A 27,788-nucleotide genomic window follows, 5' to 3' on the forward strand; every position below is an offset into this window, starting at 1 on the left:
AAAGGCTTTTAGGTGCGCCTTATAGTGCGGAAAATACGGTAAATGACATGGCTGTGTTCCATCTGCCATCAGTATGTACCTGTATTTACTCATCTTCATTCATTCGACGTTTGCGTTGCGTCGTCTGCTACAAACCACGTGAACTCCTCTTTCCACCATGCTTTTAATGTACGTTTACGTTTTGTAGCGTCATCAATTTTGTGAGCTTCTTTTCAATCTTTCTTCTGGGGCCGAGGTTTTAGCTTGATTCATAACCACTTATCGATGTTTATGTTCTCTCTGCGTCTACTTTGGAAAATGATATCCAAATGTACGGCCTTATGATGCTCGGAAATGTCCAGAAGCACGAAGTTATTCGAATCAGGCTTCTGATTGGCTGCCGAGTATGCAAATTGCCAAACGAACTTCCGAAATTTCCAAACCCAACGAAGATTTTGAAATCGGAATAAAGCAAAAGTTTGATTTGAGAAAAGATCTTTTGCTTTTTTTCCCTTGAAAAAGTTGGCCACTCGGGCGGAGACGTTATTTCAGAAACTGCTAATAATCATAATAACAATAAAAAAAGGTTTTGCCATATCACCTACCCCTAACTGTTAATGTCGGCATTGTGGACACGGATTGTAGCTGCTAATGGGAATGTTTTCGTGCCTAATGTTAAATGATGCAACAACAAAAAAAGCACAATCACAACTAAAACTTTTCCATAAATTAGACGGCTTAAAAAAATGATCTCAGCATAATATTAAAGCGAAATAATTAGAAACGAGTTGCCATTTTTTTTCAAGAATTCTCAAAGAAAAATCAAGATCGCGGTTTGGTTTTGGAAAAACATTTTTTTTACCGTATCGCCCACTCATACTACAGGTGAATGACTCATATTGTGCTTGGAAGGCCTTGGCGGAGGTAACATTGTGTCCTATTGCAAGAAATGATGTCATGGAGCGGACTGTGACGTGAGAAGCTGCAAAATGGACAAAATAAGCGCTTTTGCTGAGGTAAAACGAATACAGCAGTGCCTCAGCTTTCAAACTAAATCCGTTTCAGGTTGACGGACGAGCTCTGAATTCCTTTTTCCCATAAGAAATGATGGTAGTGTCATTAATCTGTTTTGGCCCGTATGAAAAATCCACTTTTTTCCAATAAAAACAGCAATCTAGTCCTAAACATACAGATTCATTTAATACCGATGTATCGATTAAATAAAAATAATACCTTAATATGAAATCTCTTTGGTACTGTTTACATATAGAAGGGCATACAGACGCTCCCCTACTTACGACCATTCGACTTGCGCAAAATGGGAGATACCAACATTTTTTTCAGGATGTCGAAAAATATCCGGATATTGCTGTAAGTTAGATTTTGTATTTTGTGCACCTTTTCCCCAGTACGGGACATTACTGTAGTGCTTCTTTCCGCCACTACCGGCGTGTGGCGCTGTGAAAGCTCACCCGGCATCCACCCGAAGAAGAAATACGGCTTCCTCTTCCCCGTTTGAGTATAAACATACTCTACTGGGGGTGTCAAACTCAATTATACAGAGGGCCAGAACTCAAACCACACCTTTGGTTGCGGGCCGAACAGGTTAAATATTTATTGAATACACTTTCCTTTAAAAAAAATTTGAAAAAAAATAATAAATATGAATTTAAACCAGTCAGGAATAAACAAACTTAACATTAAATGAATTAAAAATCGTTGCTCTCCATAAAAATATCTCCTGTGAAAACTATAAAAGTTAAAATATGAAAAACGGAAAATATAAATAAAATTTGCGCTTTTCACTATGGGAATTTGCTTTAGTGAAAAACATCTTCATATTCTTCTTGAACTCTTCAACTTTCGGTATCTTTTTTCTGGATTCAAGGTTTTTCAGCTTACTCTGAAGTTTTATCTTGTAGTGCCGTTTTACATCAAATTCCTTAATTACGGCCACAAAACCTCCACAAATAAGACGCATGGGTTTACCGGCAATGTCAATTAATACGATTTTCTCTGCCATTGTGGTTTTTAGTATCTGAGTATAATTTGGAAGTTATCAGGGTTTCATAGACCTGGGCCATTAGAGTACATGTGTATTGTATAAAAGGATTTCACGGGCCGGATATAATTGTACGCCGGGCTGGATGTGGCCCGCGAGCTGTGAGTTTGACACCTGTGTACTATACTGTACCTCCAGCGCGCTAAGAACTTTGATATTTTTATTGTTTAATATCTCGTGCATCCATTCAAACACGATTGGTGTAAAGTGTAAAGAAGAGGCGAACCGTTTCTTTTCAAACGAAAATGGAATAAGAAAGCTTGATGCGGTTGAGAAAATGGTTGGATCGCTTTTTTCAGCCACTTTTTACCACCTAGGAGGAAGTAGCCTAACTCTTGAAGCTCATCTTCCAAAAGTAAGTTAATCTTCACTATATATCGTTATAGAGTATATTATTTTATGAAATGTTTATTTTTAGTACAAAACAATACAGGTTACTTAAACAACAAGCCTTGAACATACAAAATATAGCACTGAAGCAACTTAGGAACAAATTCGACTTACGAATGATCGTCCGGACCCTCCTTCATAAGTAAGGCAGCGTCTGTGTTGTGAAAACTCAAAATGAAGGTAAATATTTCTCCTGAAAATATTGTTGGAGTCGTTTGAAAGCTGAGGCACCGCTATCGATACTGTGTTCACTGTGCTAACTCCGTGTGAGTGTACGCGTCCTTATTGTTGAGTATGATGCTGATGAGGTCACCTTCGTGTTCCTTCATGTGTTCCATCAGTCGCTCTTTGCTGGTAGACTCTAGGCCGCAGATGCAGCAGCAGAAGAGCAGCATGCAGTACTCCGCCCCGCCTTGCGGAACCGGCGCCGGCGAGCCTCCTTGCAGTTTCGGCCCGGGTTTGGAAGCCACGACAGGTAGTTCTAGAATTTGTTCCGCTGGGATCTTAGCGGCGTCGTAGGAAGCAGCCGTGAGAGATTCTGGGCCTGTGGATGCTGTAGCAGGAGCACTGAACAAATATATATTCAAAGTTGGTGGCCATATTCTATACATTTTAAAAATGATCCATGATAAACCATCTTTGTGTGGAGTATTATGCAGAGATGCACTAATAGTTACCAGTCTCATAGATTTGAAGGCAATAACATGCTAAATATGACATCACAATTATCAGATGGAAAATAATAACTTGGATGTGTCTCATATCTACCTTTTCATAATGAGCACGAGGCACCAGAGAGAAACGATAATTACTCACTATTAGCCACGCTATAATATTCAATCAATCAGAACTGCTTGTTAGAAAGATTTGAAGCATTTATGTTCTTTATTAGATTTCATTTGGAATGTCTGCAGAAGTTATGGTTTATTGGAGTCGGGCTTGACATAAGGAGAACACATTAGTTTAAAACTGGAAATTCCAGGCTTGTTTCTCCAGAGTTTAAATGCCAGTTAGCTCGCGAAATTGCAAGCTGATAGGAGTTTAGATGTCAGGCCGACCCCAACGAGTTTCTTGGAAATTGTGGAACTTTGGAAAATCAAAATAGGACGAATGTATTTTGAAAAAACATCGTCAATTCCCGAAAAGCATGCACATTGAGGAAAACAAGTGCGTCATCACAAGGGGACGTGCTACGTAACATGAGATGTTGTCTGAGGATATAAACCCTGAGACCCTTCTATGTACCAGGAGAGTTAACTGTGGTCTTTGTGTTTGCTGTTTACTTTCCACCGCTAACCGTTTCACCGGATGCTAACGTTAGCATAGCGCTAAATCTCCTGCCCGATGCTATCAATAAACAGCAGCTTGCACACCCCAACGGAGCTTTATCGTCGGCGGCGACTTTAATCGGGCATGTTTATGGACTGTACTCCCAAATCCATTCAATTGTGGACTGAGCAATTTGGAAAAACACTGGACTATGCATAAGATCAAACATTCGGTTGTATCCGGCAACTCTGTTTGACCTTATTTCGAGGCAATAAGGTCTGTTCCGAAAAAGTACGAACACAACTTGGTCATGTCACCTCCCTATCTCTTCACAATGTGCAAAATGCACCGGATGAGACACTTTTAGCTACGCTACAATATTCAATCGGCTGAAACTACTTGTTAGAATGATTCAGAAGCATTTATGTTCCTTATTATTTTGATTTTCTATAAAGGTAATACCACATATTGGTCGTGTCTCCTCAGTATCTTTTTACTGTGCGCGCGGGGCTTTAGTCGCAAGGCTGTTTGTACATGAACGCATATTCGATTAAATCTGAAGCTTGCCTGACCAAGTGGGCAAATAAGTGTCTTTCTGTACTCAAACACACAAAGTGCAATGGACACTTTGAAATGTTTTGTACTGTATTTTTACGGCCAGAAATCATATCTGTGATTTGATCTGTTTCGTTGCCAATACGCTATACAGTGGAACCTCAGTTTTCGAACGCCTCTCGGTTCGAAACAAATCGGAGTCCGACCAAAAAATTCGGGAAATTCTTGCTTCGCTGCTCGGTCAAAAAATCGGAGTTCGAACGCCGGTAAAGCGTGAGTGGGTACGCTAGGGTGCGATGCTGAGTGGCGTTCGGGTGTAGATCGCTCTTTTTGTGACAAACTGTTATCGGATGTGCTTCATTTTGCTTTCGCTTTTAATATAGGTGTACGAAGTGTTTAAGCCCCTAATTATGCCTCCGAAGAAAGTCAGTGCAAGCAGCAGAAGTTGCTACAGGTGAAAAAAGAAAAGTAGTGCGTACAACTATTGCATTTAAGAAAGAAATAGCAGCAAAATATGGAGGTGTGCGAGCGCCTTCTGCTGACCACCACAAAGGTAAAAAATCCTATTCATAATTCTTTTCTTTATCCTTTTTTTTTTAATTTTTTAAAATTTGATCTGTTATATTTAAATAGCACGGCAACAAAACACTCGTTTTTGGCGTAATAAGATGAGCAGATTTGTTTTGCGTTGAACTACCTTACATGTATGACTGATTTGCTGTGTCATAGCCTTTCATTTCTAGTTATTTATTATTAACCGGTTTTACACGGTAACACACATTTGCTAAAAAAAATATCAATGCTTTTGAATTTAAAATGTACCAGATTTCCCTGTAAAGCACTTTGGGAGGTCTTCATTGACTTGAAAAACGCTATAGAAATGCAGACCATTTAGCATCTTGATTATCCTCAAAACGTTTGGAGGCTGACTCCCTATTGGTGTGTGTGTGTGTGTGTGTGTGTGTGTGAATGGGTAAGTGTGAAGCACATTGTAACATTTCAGGAAGCAGGTTTATAAGATATTGCTTCCCTAGCTACTACACAAGCTGGATTTGATCACATCGATCCGAATAACAGTGCGTGTCGTCACGGTGAGGCGGGTTTACCGGCCGCTCTGCGAGATGGCCTCGTTGATGGCCTTGTTGACCTGCTCGTAGTTGTAGTTCTGGTCTCCGGCGTGCTTCCACATGTGCGACTTGAGGGAAGGCGGGTGGCTGCAAACATAGCCGCAGAGCGAGCACCTGGGAAAGGAAGGAATTGTCAAAGGTGATCCGAGAGTGGCAGGTTTTCTCGCTTCTCACCTGTACTGCTCCAGGAGCTGCACGGCCTGGTTCTCCTGAGGGTGTCGCCTCATGTGACTCTTCAAGCTGTTCATGTTGGTGGTGGCAAAGTCGCAGTTGCAGCACCTACATGTGCCAAAAGCTGCGTCAACCATCTGCAGGCTATACTTCCTAGTGAACACTTTGTAGCACTTAATTGGCCCCTGCCAGGGTCTCAAACTTTAGTGTTTGCTGTGGTGTTCCGCAGGGTTCAGTACTCGGCCCCCTTCTTTTCAGCATTTACATTATTCGATGAGGTGATATTATTTGCAAGTATAATATCAGTTTCCATTGCTACGCAGATGACACTCAACTATATCTTCCAATGGAGGAATCTTCCACACTAAACTGGCAACTGAACTTCTTGCGCCTTAACTCTGAAAAGACCGAAATGCTAGTTATTGGTCCATCCAAGGGCAGCACGGCGGCGCAGTGGTTAGCGCTTGTGCGGCACAGTTCATGTCATGGGAACCTGTCGTGGGTTCAAATCCAGCTCCAGACTTCCTGTGCGGAGTTTGTATGTTCTCCCCGTGCTTGCGTGGGTTTCCTCCCACGTTCCAAAAACATGCATTTCAGGTGAATTGGCCGGTCCAAATTGTCCCGAGATGTGAATGAGCGAATGAGTTGTCTGTCCCTGTGTGCCCTGCGATTGGCTGGCAACCCTTTCAGGGTGTCCCCTGCCCACTGCCCGGAGATGGCTGGGATGGGCTCCAGCCCCCCCGCGACCCTAATGAGGATAAGCGGTACGGCTGATGAGATGAGATGGTCCATCCAAATGCCGTGACTTTTTCTCAAAAACGGCTCTGAACCTTGACAAATGTAATATCACCCAGAGTGACTCAGTTAAAAATGTAGGTGTCATATATGAACCCGATCTGTCCTTTCAAACACACGTTAAGAATATTACTAGAACAGCTTTTTTTCCATTTTCGCAACATTGCTAAAATCCGCCCTATGCGGAGATGATAATTCACGCGTTTGTTACCTCCAGTCTCGATGACTGTAATGCATTACATGTGGGCGGCAGTAGCTCAGGAGGTAGAGCGCTCGTCTTGGGATCAAGGGATCCCAGTTCGAATCCCGGCTCGTCCGTGTTACATGTCGAAGTGTCCTTGGGTAAGACACTGAACCCCTAATACCTCCAATAAGCAGGTTAGCGCCTTACATGGCTGCAAGGCCGCTATTGGGAAATGTGGAGCGCATTGTAAAGCGCTTTGGGAAGTCATTGACTTGAAAAGTGCTATATAAATGCAAATCATTTCATTTCATTTTCATTTCATTTCATTTCATTACTCTGCGGTCTCCCGAAGTCCAAAATCAAGAGCTTTCAGCTGGTAAAGGATGCCGAATCGAGGCTTTTAACTGGACAAGAAAGTTCACCCCGATTTTAGCGAACCTGCATTGGCTCCCTGTTAGCTTAAGATGAGATTTGAAGGTTCTGTTGGGGGTATGCAAAATCATGCAAGGACTTGCTCCCTCATATCTTTCTGATTTCATTTCCCCTCATGTAGGTTTTAGATCAGGGGATGTTGTGTAATAGTCTGTGGTTTATACAGTCCATTGAGACTTTGTGATTAAGGGCGTCACAAATAAACATGACTTGACTTGAGGTTTTTGAGTTTTTCCTTGCCCTCATGTAGGTTTTACATCTGGGGATGGTGTCATAATAGGCTGGTTTGCAATAGTCTGGTCTTTGCAGCCCTTTGAGATTAGGGGCATCACAAATAAACATCATTGAGTTGACTTAACATCAGGAAGGGGGATTACCTCATGTGCGGTCCCTTCTCAAGGTTTATTCATTTTCCCCATGCTTAAGTTTTTGAGTTTTTCCTTCCCCTCATGTAGGATTTAAATCAGGGGAGGGTGTGATAATAGTCTGTAGTTTGCAATAATCTGTGGTCCGTGCAGCCCTCCGAGACTCTCTGTGATTAAGGGCTATACAAATAAATATGACTTGACTTACTACTTGAAAATCATCAGGAGCCTGTTAGTGTTTTCAAAATGGAGACCACACAAATAATGATTAAAGGACCAGGGTTAACCCGCAGAGTCCACCCCCAAAATTGTAACTGACAGCAGGGCCTTTTACAACCTTCTACTGCCACCGAGTGGATAATCAAGAGTAGTGACTCAGCAGCCTTCACAACCGTGAACAGTCCGGAGGCATGCATTTAAAAGATGATTCATGCAATAACAACACGGGGCCTCACCGATAAGGTCTGTCGGAGTTGTGTATCCGCCTGTGGTTCCTGACGCCCACGTAGGTCGAGCTGGTGTAGTTGCAGACGTCGCACTTGAACGTCTTCTGAAGGCCGCCTTCTGAAAAAGACCGCATGACAATCGGTACCAAAAAAAAAGGTCTACAAATCTAAGGGTCCCTGGACGTGAGCGCCCCCTACCTTTGTCCTCGTCACAGTCCGCTTCCTCAGTTTCATCCAAGGTCACCGCCACGGATGTGTCAGCGCCGATGACGCTGTGATGCTCTCGCTCGTGGCTTTTCAACTGATTCTGAATTACAAACAAATAAACGATTAAAATTGCACACGTCAGAAGATTTGTTTACCATAAAACAGAAAGCTTATTTTATTTAACCTGAGTTCAACACTTTTAAGTGAATATGTTGCCAGCCTAATTCAAAACGTAAGACCATAATTTACATGGAATATCAATGTAAATGAAACTGCATGCATGTGCAATAATCCAATGTTTTTCAACCAGTGTGCAGAGATTCCTCAAGTAGCGTGTGGTGGTAAATTTCCCAATTTCAATCTTTGATAAGAGCATGCCATTGTTCCCTATCTTTGCTGTATTCCAGTGATCAGCAGAATAACTAACATTCATCCATATCAATAGGGGGCAGCCGATATTTGGAGAGACCATCGTTGGGCGTCGCCCCCAAAAATACGCAGAGAGGAGATATGGCGAAAAGGGAACCCGCTTTTTTGCATTTGGGACACGTTCAAAGTTCCAGACGTTCAACATTGGCTTTTAAAATGTTCTCCAATAAAGTTAAGATATCTCGTGAAGGTCGTCCGCCCCGGCTCCCTCAGCATATCAGCTTGTGACCTCTTGCAACAACGTCATTCCACGACCTTCACCAGATGACTCCATACTTATAATTATTTATTATCCACATTCCACAACAAGATTACCATGTATTTGATTGTTTTTATCTGCTAATTAGGTAGGACAAGGAAATATATTAACTTATTTTGTTTGATGATTTTTTTTTAGATTTCACAGCAAGAAAATACAATAAATCAAATTAATAAAAAATCTTGCATATCATTGATGATGGTATGGTAGCTTTCCATATCACTTGTTTTTTGATTGTAGTTCATTGTTAATGAAGAATGGTTGATTCTGATTAATTCTTGTGGCAAAAAGTTGCCGTCATGGATGGCTACAGGTCTTTCCACTTCTTATTCACATTCATTTTTTTAGTTAATTGATGAACAAGAATAGTGGAAGATAAATTGGTTAGTTATACGATTTCAATGTCTATCCATGTTGTATATTTGGAGTGGTGTAAAATGACAGCTCTGTTGGATATAAAAGAAATGTTGTGCGAGTTATTAATCTTGGTGTGGCACAGTGATTTACAAGGACATATGAAAGTGGAACTCAACATTGAAAAGGTTGCCGACCCCTGGTTTGGATTATTTATCGTGGCAAAAGTATTGCCAATGATTATCGTTATCATTTTATCGCTGAGGCCTACTCGTTTGTAAGATTATATACAGTATATATATATATATATATATATATATATATATATACTGGACTGTCTCAGAAAATTAGAATATTGTGATAAAGTTCTTTATTTTCTGTAATGCAATTAAAAAAACAAAAATGTCATACATTCTGGATTCATTACACATCAACTGAACTATTTCAAGCCTTTTATTATTTTAATATTGCTGAATTTGGCTTACAGCTTAAGAAAACTCAAAAATCCTATCTCAAAATATTAGAATATCATGAAAAAGTATACAAGTAGGCTATTCAACTAATCACCTGAATCATCTAATTAACTCGAAACACCTTGCGAGGGTTTCCTGAGCCTTAAAAACACTCAGCTTGGTTCAGTAAACTAAATCACTGCTGATCTGACTACTGTCCAGAGGACCATCATTGATACCCTCCATCAGGAGGGTAAGACACAAAAAGAAATTTCTCAAAGAGCAGGCTGTTCACAGAGTGCAGTTTCAAAGCATATCCACAAAAAGTCTGTTGGAAGGTAAAAATGTGGCCGGAAACGCTGCACAACCAAGAGAGATGATCGCAGCCTTAACAAAATTGTGAAGAAGAGCCGCTTCCAGAATTTGAGGGAGCTTCAAAGACAGTGGGCTGAAGCTGGAGTCCAGGTATCAAAAGCCACAGTTCACAGACGTGTCCGGGAAATGGGCTACAATAGCCGTATTCCCATGGTCAAGCCACTTCTGAACTCAAGACAACGGAAGAAGCGTCTGACTTGGGCTATGGAGAAGAAGCACTGGACAGTTGCAGAGTGGTCCAAAGTCCTCTTTTCAGACGAAAGCAAGTTTTGCATTTCATTTGGAAGTCAAGGCGCCAGAGTCTGGAGAAAGGCTGGAGAGGAGCAAAATCCAAGTTGCTTGAAATCCAGTGTGAAGTTCCCACAGTCAGCAATGGTTTGGGGAGCCATGTCAGCTGCTGGTGTTGGTCCACTGTGTTTCATCAAGTCCAGAGTAAATGCAACTGTGTACCAAGAGATTTTAGAGCACTACATGCTTCCATCTGCTGAAAAGCTCTATGGAGATGAGGATTTCATTTTCCAGCATGATCTGGCACCTGCCCACAGTGCCAAAACCACCAGTAACTGGTGCACTGACCATGGCATCACTGTCCTTGATTGGCCTGCTAATTCCCCTGACCTGAACCCCATCGAGAATTTGTGGGGTATAGTTAAGAAGAAGATGAAAGACACCAGACCTACAAATGCAAATGAGCTGAAGGCCGCTATCGAAGCATCCTGGGCATCAATAAGACCTCAGCAATGCCACAGGCTGATTGCCTCCATGCCACGCCGGATTGATGCAGTAATCCGTGCAAAAGGATTCCCAACCAAGTACTCAGTGCATCAATGGACATTTTCAAATGTTTGATTTAGTTTTGCTGTTATAAATTTTTTTTTTACTTGGTCTGAGGAAGTATTCTAATATTTTGAGATAGGATTTTTGAGTTTTTTTCAGCTGTAAGCCAAAATCAGCAATATTCAAATAATAAAAGGCTTGAAATAGTTCAGTTGATGTGTAATGAATCCAGAATGTATGACATTTTTGTTTTTTTAATTGCATTACAGAAAATAAAGAACTTTATCACAATATTCTAATTTTCTGAGACAGTCCAGTATATACCACAGCCATATCCCCCTAGTGGGAGGTGGCTAGAGTCATTTCTGAGTCTTTTTGGGAGATTGATTCGGAGGAGGGGATTCCCAGCCCCCTTCGCTCAATACAACTGATGTGTTGGGAATCATTAGGTGACCAAACCCCCCAATTCCAACCCCTAATTCTGAGCGCCAAGCAGGGTGGCAATTAGTACCAATGTTGTAAGTCTTAGGTATGACTCGGCCGAGGTTTGAACCAGCGACCTCCCAGTTTCGGGGCGGGCGCCCTACCCCCAAGGCCGCCGAGCTGGTCAAAAGTAAGATCAGGGATGTGATTGACGTGAGGAGAAAAAGTCTGAAACCTAGGCGGGGGTTTGGGGGCCAGGGTGTCCAGGGCGGAGCCCGGTGGGGTCGCAGGGGGGGCAGTGTTCCCTCTAAGCTGCGCGGGTGCGCAATTGCGCACTGCTCGCCCATTCTCAGCGCACAAGAAAATCTAGCCAGCGCACAAAAGTGAGGGCTCAAAATGACTTATTAAGAAGAGACTTAAGTCAAAGTTGAGTAAAGTTAGTAGAGTATGTCGAGAACCGGCTTCTTCGGCTCGGCTCACTAAAAAGGAACCGGCTCTTTCGGGTCCTAAACGGCTTTTCAGGTTGTTTTTGCTTCTTTCATCCCAACATGACCAAATAGTATATAAAATGATGCACAAAATGACTTAAAGGAAGGGGGGAATAGAACAAAAAAGAAAAAAAATACCCAAATGAAAAAGTAGTAAAAATCTGAGAAAAAAAGAAACAAACAGAACAGAAAAAAAGAAGGAAAAATTCAGAAAAAAGCCAGAAAAAAAGAAAAGAAATAAATGTAGGAAAAAAGTAAACAGACAACAAAGAGAGAAAATTAGTAACAGCTCGGAAAAAATAAACACAATGAGATTTTTTAAAGGAATTTGAGAAAAAAGTAGAAAAAAAACACCGAAAAAAGAATAAAAAGTTTGTGTTGCATTTAAATAATTTCCAATTACTGTATATCAAGTGAATCTTGTTGACAACATTGTATTTCCACTAAAAATGTGATTAAGTACAGTTCTGTATCTTACAACCGACTCAATAAGCCCCCAAAAATGTTAATATTATGCGACAAAATATATCAGGAAATAAAAAGAAATGGATATCATGTGAAAGAATTGTAAGAAACAAACGACGTTTGTAGGCCGTACAACCTTTGCAATAGTACATGAGTCAATTCATTCAAAAGAGAAAAATCATTTTGCATTGCCGGAAACTCAGCAAAATGTAACTTGATGTGAAGTTTTGGACATGTTTGATAATATTTAGTTGCCACACTTTGGGATTGCCGTTGCTCACTATTGTTTCAAGCGTTGCTCACCGACTTTGTGTGAACGCTCAGACCCGTAAGGAAAATGACAGGGAAGATCGGTGCTAACCTTGTAGCGAAAGCTGCGAGCGCACGTCCGGCATCGGTGTATCCCGGCCTTGCAGTGGTGTATCATGTGCGTCTCCAGGTCCCGACTGTCGGTGGCGATGTGCTCGCAAATGGGGCACTGGTAGGGTTGGCGCTGGCGGTGAACGCGCAAGTGCTGCTTGATGTAGCCTTTGTTGCCGCTGCTGTAGCAACAGAGGCGGCAGCGGTACGGCCGCTCGCTGCCGGCCACAAAGTCCACCAGGCCGGCTTGAGAAGGCGTCCCCGCCGCTTCCGGGACGGCGTTGGCGTTGTCCTGCAGCTCCTTGAGGATGTCCTCGTCCGAAGCGTTCTGGTCCGAGCGCTCGCGGAGACGCTCGATGACCGTGAGCAGGGACGAGCTGATGCCGGCGTTGGCCGCCGCCGCGGGGCCTTCCGGGTTCCTGCGAGTTTCAGACGTCAAGAATGTCGGATGTTAAAATAGTCTGGCGTCAATTACAGCGGAATGACCGTATTTTAAGGACGATAAGATGCTCCGGAGTAAAAGACGCATCCGGTGTTCATTTGAGCTGTGAAAAGTGATGGTTCCCGGGGACTCGCATGCTCAAAAATCTATGGGTCCCAACAGAGATCTATGGCTCCCCAAAATTTAGTGTGCTCCATTCCCTTACAAAATACAATTCTGAGTCTTATTTTTAACGGTTTGCCCGATTTTTGGCTGCTCGCTATTTGTTCTACCATTGCTTCACCCACATATCACGTGTATCACGATAACACTGTATGTAACATCCCACATGCCGACATTTCTTGTGTAAATACCATGTAAATTATAACTATAGCCTTATCCCCCTTGTTTTATAACCGTATCTTCTCTGTTCCTTTATCTTCTTGGCTCATACCTCACTGTGAATGTGTAAAACTGGAGTGTCATGCCCAATTTCGTTGTCACAATATGTTAACCCATTTTGTAACAATGACAATAAAGGTATATTCTATTCTATTCTATTCTATATGCCACAACACCCTGGCATTATTCCCAAAGGCTATCAAAACTTTGCTAAAAACACTCTTAAAACATTTTCGACTAATGAACATGGTTGCAAGGGTGATGGTGTTCTTATGACGTCACAGCTCAGAAAGTCAAAGACGAGACTTACTCTTCAAAATGCATCATCTTTGAAAAATAATTGGAATATACCAATGACACACATACATACCTACTAGTTTATATGTGTTTTATGCAAAACACATGTACTATTTTCTCATATTTTGCATCTTTTTAAACTTCTATTAGTAAGAAAAGGTGGTGTCATTTTGTCTTTTCAACTTGCTCAAAAGTGAATTCTATACTAGGTGCTAATTTTTAGCACTCCACTGTTCCGTAACATTTGCCAAAAATGCAATACGAAGTCATTTTACTGACATTTGCGCGAGTGATGTATGCTAGGGGGTAGATGTTTTAGACACAACAAGGTTGACATTATCAACAAAAGCCTAGAGCGGCCATAGATGTTTAGTACATAAACACGTGAAATGATATACTCGGTAATAACGTGTCAATAATTTCACAGATAAGTCTTACTAAGGAAAAACGGACTTATAGTCCGGAAAATACAGTACTCCAGAATAAACAACTAAAAACTTAAAAGAATAAGATAAAAGGTCAACAAGTGACATTGTGTAGTATTTAGCACCTTTTAGTGGTAGTAAAACCTCATTAAAAATATATATAAATTTGAATAGTAAGCATAAACAAAATCAAGATCATTTAAACATGCTTTTTTTCTTTAAATGCTTGTAGGTGAAGACATTGTAATTTATTTTTCATAACATGAGGCTCACCTAGAGGAATCTGATGCGTTTGAAAACCAGTAACCCAAAAAACAAAAAGCTTTTTGAAAGAAGGCAAAAAAAAAAGAAAGAAGAAAAATTATGCATTCTGGTCACTTAATGTCGCAATAGTTTGCATTTATGTGGCCTTCGTTTATGGTTGCCCTACACAATATATCAACACTGATTGGTCAAATATTGGGCAGTGGCTCAGGAGGTAGAGCGCTCGTCTTGGGATCAAGGGATCCCAGTTCGAATCCTGGCTTGTCCGTGTTACATGTCGAAGTGTCCTTGGGTAAGACACTGAACCCCTAAAACCCCCAATTAGCCGGTTAGCGCCTTACATGGCTGCAAGGACGCTATTGGGAAATGTGGAGCACATTGTAAAGCGCTTTGGGAAGTCATTGACTTGAAAAGCGCTATAGAAATGCAGATCATTTCATTTCATATTACATACTTTGCCTCTAATTAAAAGTACGACAAAAAAACCCACATTTTTTTATTGTTTTAGTGGAACTCATTGCGGCCCCGTTCAAATAATGTTAAATAACATTTTTTCCAAGTGTTTAACTATAAAGTGCTTCGGGAGGTCTTCAATGACTTGAAAAGTGCTAAATAAAACGCAATTCATTTACCAAAACTGTATTTACAAATGACATACGATGCATTTATTTATCAAGACTTTTATCTCATGTGAAATGAAAATGGGGCTTCTGCATGTTCAGTTTTTTTAATAATTGCGTATTTCAGGGACCCCTCTCACCCCCATCATGGACCGTTCACTCTGCTAGCCTCTGGGAAGAGGTACTGCAGTGTGCGGTGCAGGACCACCAGGTTCCACAATAGTCTTGTCCCCCTGGCCATTAGACTGTTAAACGGTCAATCAAACACATAGTAAATCTAAACTGCTGCTAATCTGTACATCTGTTGGTTTTGTTTGACTTTTTGCACTACTGGCAGTTCTTTATAGCTAGCCACTCCTTGCACATCTGTTTCTCTGCACTATTGTACTTACAGCGTTATTGTTACAGTGTTACCAGCTCAGTAGCCTAGATGGTAAGGCGCCCGCTTTGAGACTGGGAGGTCGCTGGTTCGCGCCTCGGCCGAGTCATACCTAAGACTTATAACATTGGTAAAATGGCGGCGCCCTCTGTTGGCTGCGGCTGCATCGGCTCGCTACAACGGGTCAGGTGTATCGACATTTCGTTCTGTGTACATTGTTACAAAGAATGACAATACAAAGGAAATTATTATTTTTATTATTATTATTGTTACTGTTTACCTGACTTGTTAACCTGACTGCCCATTTTGCACATCTGGTTAGCTACTCCTCTTGCACTATCGGTCTATGGTAAAATACTATACGTAGCCATAATACAATACAACTTTTATTTATATCTGTACATTCAAGGAAACTGTGCGGGTCAGATGTATCGACATTTCGTTCTGTATACACGTGTACTAGAATGACAATAAAGTAGATCTGAATCTGGATCTGAATCTGAATTTCTTAGCGCTTCCTATAGGTAGAAAAAACTATTGAATTGCACAATAAACAAAAATGCATGAACTATCATATATAATGTGCCTTTCTTCAATACTTGGAGGTCGAGAAACGTGTATTTGACAACCTAGAGCAGGGGTGTCAGACTCATTTTAACTCGGGGGCCACACGATAGAACAAACATTCTGTCGGGGGCTGGACTAGTAGTATAAAGAGAAAGAAAAAGAGAGATAAAGAAATAAGAGGAAGGAAAATGAGAGAGGGCGGGACAAAGGAAGAAAAAGAGAGAGAGGGAGAGAGCGTGAGAAACACAAAAGATAAAAAGTCATGAGAGAGGGGGAAAAGAAAGGAGGAGGAAGAAAGAAACCCAAAGAGAAATAGAAAGACAGAAGGAGAGAAAAGAGAAAAGAAAGCACAAAGGGTATGAAGAGAGAAAGAGAAAAGAGAGAAAAGGAAAAAAGGAAGTTAGAGCAAAAGATGTTAAAAAGACACAGAGAGAGAAAGAAACAAAGAGCAACAAAGGAAGAGAAAAAGAGAGACACAGAGAGTAAAAGAGACAGTGACAGAAAGTGGGAGAAAAGGGGTGGAAAAAGAGAGAGAGTAATAAATACAAGTACAGTGTCTTTGTGAGAGACACCTGGCTTTGGCAACATCGAGTTGACATATTTCAACCTGCAGCTTGTTTTTCTCTTGGGCTTCTCTGAGTGTTGTCTCGCGGGCCGGATTCAACCCCCTAGCGGGCGTGATCCGGCCCGCGGGCCGCCTGCTTGACACCTGTGACCTAGAGGGACCCGACATAAGAAAAGTAATGCGCTTTGGTCACTCTGGGCCTCTGCAGGTTGTAATCTTGCTTGTGCTTTGTAGCACTTGTTTTTGCAACACAGGGGCATTTTGTAGTCAAGTATTATACACTGTCCCTTTAATGAAGTGTGCAACAAATAGTTGTTGTTTTATTGCCACTCTTGTCTTCATAGTCCCTTTGTGGCTACCATTCAAATAATGTTAACATATTTTTTTAATGTCACCTTTCAGTGTCGTTATTTTAATTGTGCAATTTCTGGTTTTGCAATCATTTATATATTTTATTTATCAAGTTATCACGATACGTCAAAGAAAATTCTGCATTTTAAGCATTTTTAAGGCATTTGATCAAAAGTAGTACTTTAAAATGGGGCTTAACACATTGCTATGCTGTCATTCTATGTTTTAAAACAAATTTTAACAGGCAGGGTTTGGCATGAAAATTATATTATTATTATCAAAGCTTTGAAAACTCTCTCGGTGTACCGTCTTTCTTTGTAAATATGTGTAACCATGTATAATATGTATTTGCAACTGTATATTTTTGTAGTGTATTCATTTTAGAGACTTATTGTGATACATTTTCTACGAGCGATTCAAAAAGAAGGGGCGGAGCAAACGCGGGCTGATGGGAAGTGGGGTAAAGCGCAGTCAAATCTCTTTGTTGATGCAGCGGACAATAGTGGATATATTTTTTTCCCACCCTTAACTTTGCAAATATACATTTTTTTCATTGGATTACTTTCAAGGGGACCTGGACTTTAAAGGTTTGCATTAAATTCTAACTACCGGTATCATTTTCCGTTCATGTTGCCAATTGAGGTGGATGGATTGTGTACTATATCTTCAGTTACAATCGCGCCACCTAAAGTCAGATTTGGGTTAAACTTGTGACTGTGTTACATGTTTAAATGTTGGCGCATGCGGCTTATATACAAATGCGGCTTGTATATGGACAAAACTAATTATGTCCGCATAATGTGGTGCGTGCGGCTTATAATCAGGTGCGCTCTATAGTCCGGATTTATTTATATATATATATATATATATATATATATATATATATATATATATATACCACAGCCATATCCCCCTAGTGGGAGGTGGCTAGAGTAATTTCTGAGTCTTTTTGGGAGATTGATTCGGAGGAGGGGATTCCCAGCCCCCTCGCTCAACTGAGGTGTTGGGAGTCATTAGGTGAGCAAACCCCCCCAATTCCAAACCCTTAATGCTGAGCGCCAAGCAGGGAGGCAACGGGTACCAATGTCTAAGTCTTGGGTATGACTCGGCCGAGGCTTGAACCACAACCTCCCAGTCTCGGGGCGGGCGCCATACCCCCAAGGCTGGTGGAGCTACAGCTTTTTATAAATGCATAAGAGAAAAGCTGGATATATTTTTCCTAAAGTTTATTCTGTTTTCAATATTGGACACCAGCAAAGGAGATTGCATACAATGCCAGTTTATTATTTTGACTATAATCAATATTTATTTTTTTCTATCCGGAAGGTATTTTGTACCACTAGGAGGCAATACATTTTGCACACGGTCCCTTTAATGACAAATCTGCTTTTGTAACCTAGGAGATTTCAGAAAAAGAAAAGGGCTAGGGGATGGCTTTGAGAATAGGTTGGGTTTCTTATGGGAGTGTTGGGCTCCCTCCCCGGTTTTCCTTGTAATTTCAAAATCCATTGAGGTCTTCTCTCCTTATTTTGAGTGCCAACTATATCTTCAATTTATCAGAATCTGATCAACACTATATCGACAGATTTAAATAATATTTTTTGCTTCTGAAAGTGTTCGAACCCGATGCGTTCTACCCCAATATAAAACCAAATGTCCTACTTGCTCAAGCAGCCCGCGTCCTCGCCTCGTCGCTCATCTGCGGACGCCGCTTCGTGTTTGATCTCGGGCGTCCTCATGGGCATGGCCACCAGCACTTCGGCCGCCAACGAATGGAGACGGAGCGATTCAGAGTGCGTTCTTTTGCGGCCGGCCGGCGGGACGTTTTCGTCTCGGGGGGACGGGTGCTCTCGCCCGCACTCGTCCTCTTTGACGTCCAGTAAGCATTGAGCGGCGTCCGTTTGGGGGTCCAGCAGGAGCGGCGCCGTGGCCATGACGCCGCCCTCGGCCGAGGGGAGGCGCTCCACGATCACGTTGATGTGGCCTGCGCTGTTGGGGTCGCTGTTGAGAACAAAGACACAAATAAGATCGTATCACACCCAATGTTCCCTGTAATTTTCCTTACGGGGCTGAGCGTTCACACAAAGTCGGTGAGCAACGCTTGAAACAACAGTGAGCAACAGCAATCCCAAATGTGGCAACTAAATCATTATTAAACATGTCCAAAACTTGACATCACCTTACATTTTGCGGAGTTTCCGGCAATGCAAAATTATTTTTCACTTTTGAATGAATTGACTCGTGTACGATTGCAAAGGTTGCAGGGCCTATAAACGTCATTTGTTTTTACAATTATTTCACAAGATTTCCATTTATCTTATTCCTGGTATCTTTTGTCGCATAATACTAACATTTTGGGGGGCTTATTTAGTCGGTTGCACGATACACAATTGTATTTAATTACATTTTTAGTGGAAGTACAATGTTGACAACACGATTGACTTGATATAATTGAAAAATTATTTGAGTGCAACACAAACTTTTTCTTTCCGTTTTTTTTCTATATTTTTTAAATTCCTTTAAAAAAAATCTCATTGTGTTTATTTTTTCCTAGCTGTTACTTTTTTCTTTTTCTTCTCTATTTACTTGTTTTCATTTGTTCCTTTCTTTTTTTCTGAATTTGTCCTTCTTTTTTCTCTTTCTTTTGTTTTTCTCATCTTTTCACTACTTTTTCATTTTGGTATTTTTTTTTTGTTCTATTTCCCCCTTTTCCTTTAAATCATTTTGTGCACAATTTTACTTAACATTTGGTCGTGTAGGGATTAAAGAAGCAAAAAAACCCGAAGAGCCGTTTAGGACCCGAAAGAGCCCTTTCTTCCTTTTAGTGAGCCGAGCCGAAGAAGCCGGTTATTTTTTGAAGTTTCTCTACCTTGCTGATTTGCATTAGCCTCCATATTAGCATGGAGATACTGGCGTGTTGTGGCGCTGAGCCATCACTTTGTGGCTATCGTAATCGACAGGCATTGTGAGAAATCTGGTTTTTGGTCAAAGTACTCTTTTGGCCCCTTTTTTATTTAGACATTCTTGCACCACGCAGTAACCCTTTAACGTTCCGACAAATATGCGTCCGTACGATGTCACCAGTCACTGAAAATATACAACATATCAATGAAAGCGCCAACTCTTGGAATTCAAGATTGGATGACCTTTTAAAAACTTACTCGTCACGATTAGTCTGAAACAAGATACTTAAAAACTATAAACCTGGCATAGTTTACAAATTACGACCCCTGGCATTCAGTTGAATGTCCACAAAAATGGAGTCATCAACCATGTAAAATATTTACTCCCAAAACACCCGATAATGTCGACGGCTGAAAAAAAGCCGCCAAAAAGCATCTCTGCATCGTGGGATATTCCCTGTTGTCATCTGTTCGTTTCGCCACATAATTCCCGAGGTCCATCAACTGGAGGAGGAAGGCAGGTGGTCCAGGGCGGTGGAGCTTGGAGGCCAAGGAGCCTGGACGAAGTGGGACCTACCAAAGCGAAGGATCACCTGGCCAGAACTCTGGAGGTTGGGACCGTTCCGGACCTCTTTCTTGCTCCGTTAGTGTACGACATCCTTCCAACACCAACCAACCTGTACAGGTGGGGGTTAAGGGAGGACCCACAGCGCGGGCTATGTGGCGGGAGAGGGACACTGGCGCATATTCGGGCAGGATGCCAGACTGCTCTTAGCCAGGGCAGATACCGCTGGCGCCATGACAAGGTCCTCGGTGCACGGCTTATATCTTGGAGCAGGAAAGGCGGAAGAAGCATTGACCTCAACCCAGTCCAATACATTCCATCCAGTTCGTCAGGGAAGGGGAGAAACCAGCATCCTCCAAGAAGACGAATAAGAGCCCCCTGCAAACAGCACCAGCGTGGCAGATGAGGGTAGAACCGGGAAGGAAATGACACTTTCCCCAGGTAGTCCAAACTTCCTTGAGCCCAAACATCGTGATTTGGTCATCCTGATTGAGCTAACTGTACCGTAGGAAGAAGGATGCAGAGAAGCCCATGAAAGCAAAAACGCCAAATATCAAGAACTGGTCCAACATGCAGGGACAAGGGATGGCAGACCTGGCTATTCCCAGTGGACGTCAGGTGCAGGGGCTTCCCAGCAAAGTCTGTATGGGACACATTAACAGCTCTGGGAATAAGTGGAAGGGATAGGAAGGCAGCTGCCCATATGGTGGGGGAAGCCGCGGAGAGAGCCTCTTGCTGGCTCTGGAGTAGGAGAGAGGAGTTTAGCTGGGGACCAGGAGAAGATGGGCAGTGACTGGCCATCACTGCCGGCCCATCAACTCGATGGCATTGTGGTTAAGGGACGAAACGTCCAGTGACGGTTGAACACCACCTGATGACATCTTCTCTTGGATGAAGGCTAGTCACTCTTTGAGTGATTACAAAAGTTGCACTGATTAGAAGTGTATGTAATAGTGTAAACTTGTCGTCTCCAGATGGCCAACTTTGGTAACGGCTAAACCTACCCTAACAGTAATCTGTAAACTATATCGTTGAGTGTTACAGATTGTGATAAAATTTAACTAGGTACCATTTAAGGTTTTAACCTATTGTCTCACCGGTTTTCCAACTAAGATTCCCATGTGACAATTCTGGTAGGCCAAACACTCCATCACTCAAATAACAACGTGTAAAATAAAAACAAACATGGAACTATAAATCCTTGGGGGAGAAGCACAGTGTCTTGTGATTACACAATCGCAATTCTAGTTAATGGTGCAGCCCTACTGGGTTCCATGCTAAAATTATTTAGGGAAAATCAAATAGGTAAAAAAGTTTATTTGTTAACTGTGATCGCAAGTATTTGGTGAGAAAATGTTACCAGTTGATGATCTTCTGCGCTGACGTGAGGAGGCTGTCGGCCAAAGATGGCGTCTCCGCCTCAGTTTCCACCTCTGCCTCAACCTCCGTGGTGACATCCATCTCTGTTTCCTCAGGGCTCAGCTCTTTTACCACCAACTGGTCTTGCTCTTCTTCGGCCGGGTGCGGCGGACTTGATTTACCGACCACAGCGGCGGTCTGGGAATCAGAGTTTAGGCTGGCGACGTCCACCACTGCCGAGCTGGCTTCCGCTTCTTTAACGTCCTCCTCTTCTTCTTCGAAAACGGGGTAGGAGCAATCGAGGAGGCCGGCGTGCTTCCAAGCGTGGGTCTTGAGCATGCGCTGTTGGCTGCACACATAGCTGCAGATCAGGCAGCGGTAAAGGCCGTACTCTTCGAAAATGTACCACTTCTTTTTCTTCTTCTGCTGAAGTTCCTCCTCGCCAGCACCCCCACACTAGAAGGAAAAATAAATGAACACACGATCAGTGTTTTCGTTTGCCCGCGTCCCTGCGTCCTAGACGCATCATTTTTGTTGGGGACTGACGGATTTTTTCTAATTTTATTTAATTGACTATAAGGGATTTAATATAATATAAATTAAATTTTGCTGAATGCAGTGGGGATTTTTCACAGGGATTCAGGGCTTGGGGTCAGTGTGGCCTGGACAGGAATTATGTTTACATAAAAACGAAAACGAGGACAAGGGGTGACGCGGGAAAAGGAGACGAGGTTTCTGATAAGCTTTCTTGTTGTGAGCCCCTCAGACATGGAGGCGTCTTCCGGCGAGGAGGAGGAGGCGACTGGGTGGAAGCCACGTGAGGAGTCGGCCCGTCCAAGGGGGAGGGGCCGATGCCCCGACGTGTCAAAAGGACGGAACACGGAAGAGACGAGAGACAGACGAGAGCAAGGCTCGACGAAAACTAATTAGACTAATTCGACAATAATACAGCAAAATTCGATGGAATTCACTTAATAATTAAGAAAATAAATCTGCCCCCGTGTGAAAATGCCTGTCTCTTGTCAATATGTTTCCCTAAAAATCAAAAAAAGAGCATGCATTTGTTAGGAGGATAAAGTTTGTATTTGGTTAATGGAGTCAGATAACTAATCCAAACAATTTGGTAAACGCAAAATTTATAATATAGTTTTTTCCCTTAACAGGACGCATTGTGTGAAATCAACGCGCGTCCCCAGGACGCAACTTTTTTGACACAAAATTGTCATTACCCGATTGCTTTTTTTTAAACAAAGATTTACCGCACGCCAAACTTTTCGTCAGGCAGGTACGCCATTGTTGTTTTGGTCTCGCGGTTCGAGTTTTCGTCTGCACGCTGATCTCGGCTAACGAGATCTTGTTGCTGCGAGATTACGTCATTGTTGTAGTGTTTGTCGTCGAGGGAAGATGAAAAATCAACAAAAAATTGGTAATTTCTTCCGTGTCAGAAGTTGAAACATAATGCAGAAAGTGATAACAACGGCAATAATTCTGGCACGAAAAAACGGCAGAGAAATTCTTTGAACGATCGCGGAGGCAAGGAAAACACGTGTGTTGAAGCGAACGATTTGACGAAAAAAATAAAAATAAAAGAATACTCCTAGCAAGAAAAGGACTTTTCTGCCAAAATGGACTAAATTATATTCCCGGTGACGCTATGAGGTGGATGATAATGGATTGGACCTTGAGAAGGCATTAACAACTATGGCGGGACAGCAAACCACAAAGAATATATGAACTAAAAAATCTGAAGTGATAACTGCTTTGTATTACCAATTAACTGTGATGATTAAAACTGCAAGAATATATAAATATTTCAGCAACATTATTTCGTATAATGTACAATATTGTTGTGAACTAAAAAATCTTCAAGTGATAACTGATTTGCATTACCAATAAACTGTGATGATTAAAACTGAATGAATGTATAGATTTATATTATATATTTGTTACCGATTTACAATTTCAACCTCGATAACACTAAATTTTGGGGACCCATAGATCTCTGCTGGGACCCATAGATTTTTGAGCATGCGAGTCCCCGGGACCCATCACTTTTCACAGGTAAGATGAACACTGCACGATAAGAGTCACTGAGATCCACAGTGGGCTAACTCTGCATTATGCGCTCAAGAAAGATCGCCGTACCTCCAGGTTGGAGTCCTTACTGTGTCCATCTCCTCCCATTTTAGCATCGTTGTTGCCGCCCATATGCATTCGGACGTGCTCCTCCAGCTGCACTTGATCTCTGGAGCTGAAGCAGCACTCGGAGCACATGAGGATGAGGTCCTGGTTGTGCTGGTCGTGCTGCTTCAGGTGCTCCCTGAGGAGCGGCAGCGTGGGCGACAGGTAAGGGCAGAGACTGCATTGGTAGCAAGTGGACGCGCACTTGTGCTCGCCGGCGTTGTTGTTGCCGTCGAGATGTTCCCCGCTCGGCTTCTTGTAAGGAGAAGCCGTTCTCGACTGGGCTTTCTTATGCCGGGTGAGGGCGCAGCGGCGCTGGGGACGTTTGTCCACAATTTTGCTGAGTTTTTCGATGACTTGGATGAGGGAGTCGGCGTCTTGCTTGCGCTTGTGGACGTCGGCGTTGAGCTCTTGCAGACCGTGTTCCGACGAAGGTGAAGAAGAGTCGGTGGCGGTGATGAGCACAGCGACTCTGTTGATGTCTTCCATGACTTGATGTGAGACACACAAAGTGTTAGCTCATCCTGAACCACCTTTCACTTCTGAGATCTGCAACCTCAGTGGAAATGTTAAATCTAAGCTTAAAACACACTTCATTTCCATAGCATACAAATAACCTATATTTTATGTTGACAATATCTGTGTATTAGTTGCCCTCATGTAGGTTTTAGATCAGGGGATGGTGTCATAATAGTCTGTAGTTTGCAATAATCTTTGATCTGTCCGGCTAATAGTCTTTTATCTGTGCAACCCTTTGAGACTCGTTGTGATTAAGGGCTATAGAAATAAACATGACTTGGAGACTTTCTCTCAGGAAGCCCAAAATTACACCTGATACGCACAAACTGTGCTAAGTGGATTATGAAGTCACGAAGTGAACGCTTTTACTTGTGGTGGCCATCTCCTGGATTGAGTCATCATTGCAGCCTCTGTCAAGGTTCTTATGATGCATGTGCACGCATTTCATTTCATTTCATAGACGCATTTGAATAAATGCTTATTTTGTCACCTTTCTTGTGATTTGGGTTGGCATTTGGACTGTACCTAAAACACGCATTTTCCTTTGCCATTTTCATGCTTCACAAACAAATACAAAACAAAAAAGTAGAACAAGGCACCAAGTCACTCTACATTCCCCTCGTCCACCCATTCCGCCAACCTTAACATCTTTTCCTATAAGTAAGATAAAAGAAGATAGTTTTCGATTACAATTGTGCTTATCAAAAGAGTATTTGGCACCCAAAATAAAACGAGGAGAAACATTTCTGTAGGCTAGAATTTATTTTTGGGTGTTTTTTTCGAGTTGTACATGTTAGTTTAAGATCAGGTAATTGTGTAATTGTAATCCTGTGTAGTCGTTTGAGACATTTTTGTGATTAAGGGCTATATAAATAAATGTGACTTGACTTGACTTACAGAAAAAAGGAACTAAAAAAATAATGAAGCGAAACAAAACACAAATTTCATCTGGACTAATATTGAGCCAATTTCTCCGTTTATAATAATGTTGTAATGTTGAACACCCTAAAATCAGGAAAGTACAAGTAGAAGAACCGGTGTGAACTTTGTAATAGTTTTTGTATTTTCCAAGATTGAATCTACTTTCACGGCGGCGCGGCAGCTAAATGGTTAGGGCGTTCATGGGTTCAAATCCAGTTCCCAGCCTTCCTGTGCGGAGTTTGCATGTTCTCCCCGAGCGTGTGTTACCTCCCACATTCTAAAAACATTAAAGTCAGGTTAATTTGCCGGTCCAAATTGTCCCTAGGTGTGAATGAGCGAGTGAGTGGTCTGTCCCTGTGTGCCCTGCAACCAGGGTTGGGTAGGGTTACTTTAACTGGATTACTTTCAATTACTTTTGGACTACTCCAATACCAAATATGCTAATAAAAGACAAAAGCAACTAAATATGAATAAAATGACTACATTTTGTGCAGGCTTGGGAAGTAACGGAATACATGGAACGGCAAAAATGATGTTGGCAAGCGGTTTGGATTTATTTTCATTTTGTTTCTGTCGCATTTTATGTTCGTTTTGCCAGATATCAAAGGGATCAAAGACAGGAGAGAAAGCTTACCACGTGTTGAGAGTCATCATTTTATTCATATTTAGTTTATATTGTCTTATATTAGCATATTTGGTATTTGAGTAATCCAAATGTAATTGAAAGTAATCCAGTTAAAGTAACCCTACCAAACCCTGCCTGCAACTGGCTGGCTACCAGTTCGGGGTTTCCCCTGCCCACTGCCCGGAGATAGCTGGGTTGGGCTCTAACACCCCCGAGACCCTACTGAGGATAAGTGGTGCAGATAATGGATGGATAAATCTACTTCCCCCCTGCTAAAATGTACTCATTAACAAATCAGAATAGTTCCATATCCCCCATTATATGGCAATTACACTTAGCGATCGCCACCTCAGAACAGATTCATGTGGTATTCCAGGGCTCTTCTGTGGCACTTTTCTTGAAAGAACTTCTTCGAACTGCTGCTATCGATTTTCCAAAGGGCTTGTTGGCGATAACGTGAATCAGGTCTAATAGGTCACGTGGTTTTGTTTACATTTCCATTAGAAGGGGAAATGATGACTTTCCCCTTTCATCGTCACTTTCTGACCATCTTCCCCTTTTTGCGCCACTTCTCTCTGCAGAATGACTCACGCGTGAGTACAAACACCCTTTGTCATTCATAGCATCATAAAATGAAAGTTGTGCAAGATAAATGATGATTTTCCTTTTCGTTTGTGAGTAAAGTGAGGCCCAAGCAGTGAACACCTGTTCGACCACATCTAAAAATACGTCCTGCTAGCTTTCCATTCGTGGGATTAACGTTAAAAGACGCCCAAACATTTTAGTGATCGACCTAAAAATAATCACACGAGCAAGCAGGCAAAGTTTTATTGCCCCAAAAAATAAGCCTTGAAATTCAAAGGTGAAATTAGGACGCGTTAGCTTCGTTAGCTCCATGCTAACAGAAGCGTGTCATGACTTTTCATCCACAGTTAATGTTTAACTCGCATGATACTACACTCAAGACTAGTAAAACTAAAAATAACTGAAATCCTTACCAGGTCGCCGTGCTCTTTGTCCTCGCGTTAGTTTTATTTGTGAGTCATAAAAAAGAGAAAGTGGCCTCTGTCTCCCCACATTGCAAAATGGCGAGGATGGAACCAGAGTCACGTGACATGAAGGACGCGTCAGGTGACGAAAATACGACGTGGTGATTGGACAGGTACTCTATTGACGAAGAACGCTTTATTACAAGGAATACGTATTGATTTATATTTTATTCATAGAAAATACATTATATATATACATAAATAATTCACTAAAATAATTGTATTTGATAAAAAGAAAAACGAGGTGAAACTGTGCTGTTTCAAAAAAAGGAAACATTTCTCTTGTGCAATAGAACACTCAATTTCATCCATCCATCCATTATCTGCACTGCTTATCCTCAGTAGGGTCGCGGGGGTGCTGGAGCCCATCCCAGCTATCTTCGGGCAGTGGGTTAGGGGACACCCTGAACCGGCTGCCAGCCAGTCCCAGGGAACACAGGGACAGACGACTCGCTCTAGGGACAATTTGGACTGGCCAATCAACCTGACATGCATGTTTTTGGAACGTGGGAGAAAACCGGAGTACCCGGAGGAAACCCACACAAACACGGGGAGAACATGCAAACTCCGCACAGGAATGTTGGTAGCTGGAATTGAACCCATGACATCATAACCGTGCCGCACACGCGCTAACCACTGCTCAATTTCAACCATATTGAATTGTGTTATTGGTAATGTTATTATTATTTTTAGCGTTATTATTATTATATTTTAAATTTACTCCAGAGCAAATAAAAAAAAGGAAATCACCAAGCAAAACTGGTGGGAAAAAAATTGAGAGTTTCTGTACAAACTACATTGTAATTTGGATTAACATCCATCCATCCAATATCTGCACCGCTTATCCTCAGTAGGGTCGCGGGGGTGCTGGAGCCCATCCCAGCCATCCTCGGGCAGTGGGCAGGGGACAGCCTCAACTGGTTGCCAGCCAATCGCAGGGCACACAGGGACAGACAACTCATTCGCTCATTCACACGCAATTTGGACGGGCCAATTCACCTGAAATGCATG

The 27,788-nt window shown here is 42.1% G+C and overlaps 1 protein-coding gene across 3 annotated transcripts; it reads right to left on the bottom strand.

Annotated features, from left to right (window-relative positions):
- Nucleotides 1-812: 812 nt before the first annotated feature.
- On the bottom strand, nt 813-26,870 carry znf507 (zinc finger protein 507). Of its 3 annotated transcripts, none has more exons than XM_088333464.1 (10): nt 26,727-26,870; nt 23,628-24,154; nt 21,484-21,938; nt 18,318-18,656; nt 12,366-12,783; nt 7,974-8,082; nt 7,785-7,890; nt 5,557-5,661; nt 5,362-5,496; nt 813-2,998 (listed from the first exon to the last, which is right to left on the bottom strand). In XM_088333464.1, the coding sequence occupies exons 2-10, from the start codon at nt 24,150-24,152 to the stop codon at nt 2,680-2,682; spliced, it is 2,511 nt and encodes an 836-aa protein (XP_088189590.1). In that variant the 5' UTR covers nt 24,153-24,154; nt 26,727-26,870; the 3' UTR covers nt 813-2,679. The 3 variants fall into 3 exon arrangements, with proteins under 3 accessions (XP_088189590.1, XP_088189588.1, XP_088189589.1); XM_088333462.1 differs by having other exon boundaries at nt 7,785-7,893; XM_088333463.1 differs by lacking the exon at nt 26,727-26,870 and adding an exon at nt 26,077-26,184 and having other exon boundaries at nt 7,785-7,893.
- Nucleotides 26,871-27,788: the final 918 nt, after the last annotated feature.

The sequence above is a fragment of the Urocampus carinirostris genome, chromosome 4 (assembly GCF_059441175.1).
Source record: "Urocampus carinirostris isolate Australia breed hairy pipefish chromosome 4, RoL_Ucar_1.0, whole genome shotgun sequence".
NCBI lineage: Eukaryota > Metazoa > Chordata > Actinopteri > Syngnathiformes > Syngnathidae > Urocampus > Urocampus carinirostris.